A 6,390-nucleotide genomic window follows, 5' to 3' on the forward strand; every position below is an offset into this window, starting at 1 on the left:
GCTGGGGCCAATGTGATACTGTTCCCACTGGGGAAAGAGGTGGACTTATCCCCCAGGGTTTTACTTTCTTTTTGATGTCTCGTTGACTGCACCTGCAGGAAATGGACTAGTGCATTTCACGCCATCCCCCCCCCTCGTTACGTAGGCGAGTGCTGGCCTTAGAGGCTGAAGTGGCACAGCTGGCTGGGAGCAGTGGTTGTGAATCACCACTGTGCAATGCTGTAGCTGTCACAGTAACCTAGTACCGAGGCTTTAGGGGTTTGTGTAAAGGAAAGTGGGTCCCAGGCTCTCACATGGATAGAAATATCGTCATGATTTTAAAAATACGAATAAAATCACCATTATTTTTTGTTGTCTGAAATTCAATTAATTTACCCCCCATCCTGATGGCTTCATGGTTAGGGGCTAGTCTGGGTCTCAGAACACTGGGATTCAATTCCTGGCTTTGCTCAGCCTGTGGGACCTTGGGCAAGTCACTCGGGCCCAGCTCCTCTTTGAAATTAGGAGTTCAGCACCTAAATCACGTTGAGGAGTTGGGCCTGAGTCTCTCTGGGCCTCGGTTCCCCTGCTGCATGTCCTGCTCTGCTGCACAGGGGTGTTGGGTGGGTGAATTTGTGACAGAGTGCTGGGAACCAGCAGCTGAGTCTGCACTCTGCTCACTTAAACACCCATTAATTCCCCCCACCTGGACCTGATTGTGCCTCATTAGCAGATTAGCATGGGCTGGGGAGCACTAAAGAGCTAACTAGCCTCTGGATGCAGAGAGGAGAAGGCAGCACAGGAAGGACATGCTGGGGGAGAAGTAGGGTAGCAGAGTCAGAACCAAGAAGGCTTTCTGGGTGGAGAGATCTCTCCCCTTCCTCGCAGAGGAGCTGCAAACTATGTGGTGTATGGGACAGCAAAGGTGGGGGGAAGAGCACCGTAAATAAGCTACAGTGTGGTGGTTAGCAAGGAAAAGTCTCTGACCAGCCTGCCTGTGGTGAATGAGTCCTGAAAAGTGAAACTGACTAGAAAGAAAATATAAATTGTCCCATCCACTTTAGCGTCACTATGGGCAAAATAACCTGCATTCTCCTTGGCTGAGTCCTCTCCACGTTCTCGGTGAGATGGGTAGGATTATTTTTTCACAAAGATGATTTTTATCTTGACAGAACTCCTTTAAACGCAATAGGGACAAACTAGCCCTTGCTGCAAACACTACTGCAGGTAATGAAACTACACCCAGGATGAATTTGGCCCAAAGCTCTCAGCAAGCATGTGTGTTTCAGCAGGAATGTACAGATATTTACAGCAAAGCTTTACAGAAATGGCAAAAGCCAGGGGCCTGCCCCACAGGGACTGAGGGATGGAATCTGTCTACAGTCTGGGCCTTGGTCCTTCGATTCCACTCCATAAATACAGGAGATTATTATTTGTTGGATTTCGGGCCTTATCTCTACTAGGAAAATTGCACTGGTTTAACTAGATGGACTTAAACTCCTAATGACACTTAAATCAGTGTAACCCCTGCATAAATCAGACGATCATTTATTGACGCAAGCTGATGTAAGCGAGGGCTGAACCAGTCTGCAGCACTGTAACTAGTGCTGTGTCTACACTACACCTACTTTTGGTCGTGTGTAAGGTGTGTGTAGGTTAGATGTCACTGGGAACAGGTGGCTGCATGCATCCACACTGCAGTGTGTAGCTACCTGTGCCAGCCAGCGACAGGCTCCGGCATGGTGTGTGTGTGTGGGGGGGGCCTCAGCCTTTCCCCACTGCCAAAGTCTTTCCCTGCGGGGGGAGGCAAGGCTCAGGCGAGTAGAGAGCTGTATAGTTGTGCACTTGGGTACATACCCAGATCCTTCAGCTCCGTCTGTACTCCACTCACATAAGCCATGCCCCAGCATCTACATTGCTACTGAAACCCGCAGCGGGGGGGCTGCCCGGGGCTACACTGCTGAAAGAAGCACAAAGTGTAGCCATAGCCTAGACTGGTGCAACTCTTCTAGTGCAGAGTAGGCAGGCCTGAGATTCCCAGGTAGGGTGACAGCTGGGAGTAAACAGACAGAGCTAGTGAAAACAAGGGAGAGGATGAGCAAACAAACCTGTGCCAGCTGTTAGTCACCTTGCTGAATGCAGGGCTGGAAGCCGCTCGGATACTAGGTGTGGCGCATGGGGTAAGACCCCCCCCCAGGGAACAGACTGACCTAGAGGCCTATCTCTGAGCTGTCTGCTTGCCCCCATCTCTTGTGGAGGGGAGTTCCGCAGTCACAGACCAGCTGCCTCTGCCAGCGCCAGCCTGGCTCGCTTCCCAGCTGTTTACCTCGGGCTCAGGGGGCCGGGCAGCGCTACTTCCTCTTGGAAACACCTGACTCCGGCAGGCTCCCCACGCCCAGCCCTGGCGAAACCCATTTCCAGGGCAGGCTCCAGCCAATGCCGCTTTCCACCAGCAGCAGCAGCAGCGTCTCGCCTGCGAAAAGCCGCCCCCCCCGCGCTTCCAAACTAAACCAGGCTAATCAGATTCCAGCAGGGGGAGGAGCTGCCCCTTCGCACACCCCGAGCCTGAGCCGAGCCAGCGGCTCCGGGCCCCGGCGCCCGGCAGGGAGCGGAGCGGGGCGCGCCCGGCAGCATGCCCAGCATCCCCTCGGCCCGCGGGGCATCTGGCGGGGGCAGCTCGGCCGGCGCCGCGCAGCGCAGCGCGCAGGGGGAGGCAGGTGAAGCAGGTGCCAGGCGATGGGCGACCAGCCGCGGGCGGGGGGCAGGAGAGGGGCCAGCCCGCAGCCCCCCAAGGAGCGGCCCGGCCGAGGCCCGGAGCCCCCCGGGCGGCGGCGGGGGGCCCGGCGCAGACCCCTGCGCGCCCTGGGCAGCCTGGTCAGCCGCCTGCTGAAAACTTTGAGCGCCCTGTCGCGCTTGGGCGGGGGCAGCCGGCGGGGGGGCGCGGAGCCGGAGGACGATGAGGGGGGGTTCCGGTGCCCGCCGGGCCCCCCGCCGGCCGGGCCCCCCGGGGCAGCCCCGCCGGAGGAGCAGGTCGGGGGCGGCAGCGGCTGGCCGGAGGCGCGGCGCTCCTGGAGCCCCCCGGGGGGCGCGGCGGAGGGGCGCCCCCCCGGGGCGCAGGGGCTGAAGAACCACGGCAACACGTGCTTCATGAACGCTGTGGTGCAGTGCCTGAGCAACACCGAGCTGCTGGCCGAGTTCCTGGGCCTGGAGCAGTACCGTGCCCGCGGCCTGCCCGGAGAGGTCACCCAGCAGCTGGCAGCCCTGGTCCGGGCGCTCTGGACGCTGGACTACACCCCGCAGCTCTCCGTGGAGTTCAAGGTAGGCTGGGGCATCCGGACCCCCACCCACGGGCTGGGGCAAGGGTGCCTGCCCAGCACTCTCTAACCCTAACCTTAACGCTGCCCCCGAGCCAACCTTAACTCCATTCCCAATCTAGGGCCAATCAGAATCACACAGTGCAGTGGCATCCAGCCGAGCAGCCTGTGCACCAGACTGATGCTGGTACTGCGATGCCTCTCTTTATCTTTACCTTAACGAGGAGTCACATTACTGGTGTGTCCCCACCTACCCCCGTACCCTCTCACCCTAAGCCTCAGGCTTGGCGGTGCCAAGACTTCCTGAGCTAGAGGTGGGACAGCTGTGCTTGGTTGTAGGGTAGGAGGTGGGCTCAGTCTGGTAAGCAGGTGCAGCTGGCCAGGAGGCTGGGGGATGGCTGCATGCTGTGGACAAGAGGCTATCTTAGCAGGAGAATGAGTTGTGTCTGTGGGCCAGATCCTGCTCTCGGCTACACTGTGTGACTCCCCTGAAGATACGCTGATGTAACAGAGGCCCCAGTCCTGTACCCTGTTCTGTGTGGACAGACCCTGTGTGGCGGAGCCCCAGTGCCTTCAGTGGGTTATGTGCTGGCACAGGTGTGTGCCTGGGTGGAAAAAGTTGCAGAGTTTAGGCATGAGTGGAACAGCTGGTCCTGTGGACCAGTCCTGTGAGCCCTTGTGAATAGTGCCTGGCCCTGTACGATCTCTTGCAGTCTTCCTGAGCCTCAGTTTTTCCGTCTGTAAAACAGGGAGTGACACTGAACCACCTGTGTAGTGTGTTGAGATTCTCTGGGGAACAACTGTGCATAGGTTGGAGAGAGCGGAGGGCAACGTGTCTAGCCCTGTGGCCTGATGCCCATGTGCCCAAGTACCCCAGCTCCTGCCGTATGTACCATCTGCCTTTCCTTTGGCACGGGTATCGGACGAGACTTCATGGGAGTGCTCTCCGTGGCTGGGGTGTCACCTGGAAGTCTCAGCGCTAATCAGCGGGATCAGTGTTGGTAAAGCACGTTGAAGACAAAAATGGAATATTTATTAAGTAATTGCCGAGTGTGGGGAGAAGGCCGTCCGGCCGAGCCTGCCCATACGTGTGGGGCTAGAATCGGAGGCATTGGGAGTGGGGTCTCTGCTTGACCTGCCAGGCTTCCCAGCTCCTTCCCCACCTGGCAGCTGTGATGGCAGCTGCTCGTGCTGAGCTAGTGCCAGTGTAGGTAGAATGAGCAGCTGTCTCTGGGGAGGTGCAGAGGATTGTAATAACCTCATTTCCATCCCCTCACCCCTTTACTGAGAGCACCGAGGAGCTTGCATACCTCCCTCAGTTAGGTAGTGGAGTAAGTGCCCTTTCCCTGCCTCCTGTGCCAGCGCTGGCTGCCAGTGGGGGCGGATTTTTAGCTCAGCCCTGCAATGGGATGCAGACTCCAGACACTCCCGTGATCTGTGAGAGAAGAATATGGAATCTGACTGGGAGCTGCCTGGGGGCAGGACTGTGATTTGTGGCGGGGGGGGGTCTCATCTCCCCCCTTCCCTGCACACCTGTAATCTGGGCCTTTCACCAGAGGGCATCTCAGGGAGTGGAGGAGGCAGAGGCTGGGCTGGGGGCCTGGGGCAGTGGGTGGCAAGTGTTTGTTGTAACTTTTAGAGCATGCACCCTGCTATTGTAATGATGGGCACAATCTGCCTGTGTAAATAAGTGTAATGATGAGCTCCCCTCCCCAGACAGCTGCATTCCTAGGCGGGGAGGAAGGGAGGGAGGAAAAAAGTCCCTGCCCTAACTCTGAATCCCCCCCCCCCCCCCGCCTCGGTGGTTATCTGCGTGTGACGTCAATTTCCTCCCAATTTTTAATCTCCCTGGAAAATAAGATCTCCGGTGGGACTATGCAAGAGCTGGGAGGTTTTATGAGAGGCTGTGGAGCCCCACAATCTATTCATCCAAGTCCACAGCTCCTTTCATTTGAAGATCTCTCTGTTGGAGGTTGCGCTCTGTGGTAATTCTGCTCCCTTTGCCCCATGGAGTTGCGTGTAACCCTTGCATCAGTTGGGGTTGTAAAGGTGTATTGTGAAGGTTGGAGGAGCCCTAAATTAAAGCACTTCAGGCCATAATCCGATGATTGTTGGAGTCACAAAGGACTTCCCTCCCAGGCACATCACGTGGGACATTTTCATCCTCTGACTCATCAGGTACTGGCCACTGTCAGCAGCAGCCAGAGCAAGTTTGAAGAGTCAGTTGTCTGACCCATGGCTTGGGCAAAGGCTGTGTTGCTAACTGAGATGAGCATTCCTTCCTGGGGCTGCGCAGCAGCCCCTTCTAAAGACGGGGAAATTGTTTTGCGTTCAGTTGCTTCCCCAGTTGGAAAAGGCCCCAATCCACACAGCCGACAATGGAGAAACCCCAAGCAGAGCTTTGTAACGTGCAGATCGGGCTCAGGAATGCTGGAGCATTTTTGTAGGCGGCGCCTTTATGGACACACTGATCTCCACCCACTAATATTTTGCAAGGAGCGAATTCCTCTGTCCAGAGCAGCCCTTTCCAAGCTGAATGTTTGCAGACCAGCCCCTAATTCTAATCAGTATTCAGCATTTTTACAAAGAGGGGGTGATAAGGCAATTTTGTCCCGACCCAGCCTCAGGTGCTGCGAGCTAGCAGCCCTGCAGTGCTCTGCAGGTTGTTGGCTGGAGTTTGGGTCTGCTGGGGACAGCTGTGCCTGTGAGTGGTAACACTGAGCAGTGCTGGACTGCAGTGTGTGCCAACACAGGCCTTTGTCTGCGGCACGGACTTGGCCTGGGAGGCTGGGTTGCCGTGTCGGTGCATCAGGATGCCACGGCGGTGCTGCTGCACCAGAATGCCAGCTCCTTGCCTCTGAGCCGTGTCACGGGTCTGGGCAGTGGTACAGCATGATGGTGACTCCTGGGCCGTGGCTCACAGAGTGGGGAGTTGCATGGATAAACCCTGTGCAGAGCAGGAGAGTGTTGGTGTGCAGAGGAGCCCAGCGTTATTTCCCCCACTCCCCTTATTTGGCTGTGTGCTCTGGAGATAGCTGGTGGTCAGAGCAGCAGGCTGGGAGGCAGGAGTTCTAGCTTCCATTCCTAATCCTTCCGC

At 57.0% G+C, this 6,390-nt stretch overlaps 1 protein-coding gene across 1 annotated transcript; it reads left to right on the forward strand.

Moving 5' to 3' along the window:
* Positions 1-2,715: 2,715 nt before the first annotated feature.
* On the forward strand, positions 2,716-4,303 carry LOC123346997 (ubiquitin carboxyl-terminal hydrolase 43-like). The gene is made up of 2 exons (XM_044984420.1): positions 2,716-3,297; positions 4,043-4,303. Exons 1-2 carry the CDS (start codon positions 2,716-2,718, stop codon positions 4,274-4,276), a joined length of 816 nt encoding a protein of 271 aa, XP_044840355.1. The 3' UTR covers positions 4,277-4,303.
* Positions 4,304-6,390: the final 2,087 nt, after the last annotated feature.

This window comes from Mauremys mutica, chromosome 12 (assembly GCF_020497125.1).
Source record: "Mauremys mutica isolate MM-2020 ecotype Southern chromosome 12, ASM2049712v1, whole genome shotgun sequence".
NCBI classification, from domain to species: domain Eukaryota; kingdom Metazoa; phylum Chordata; order Testudines; family Geoemydidae; genus Mauremys; species Mauremys mutica.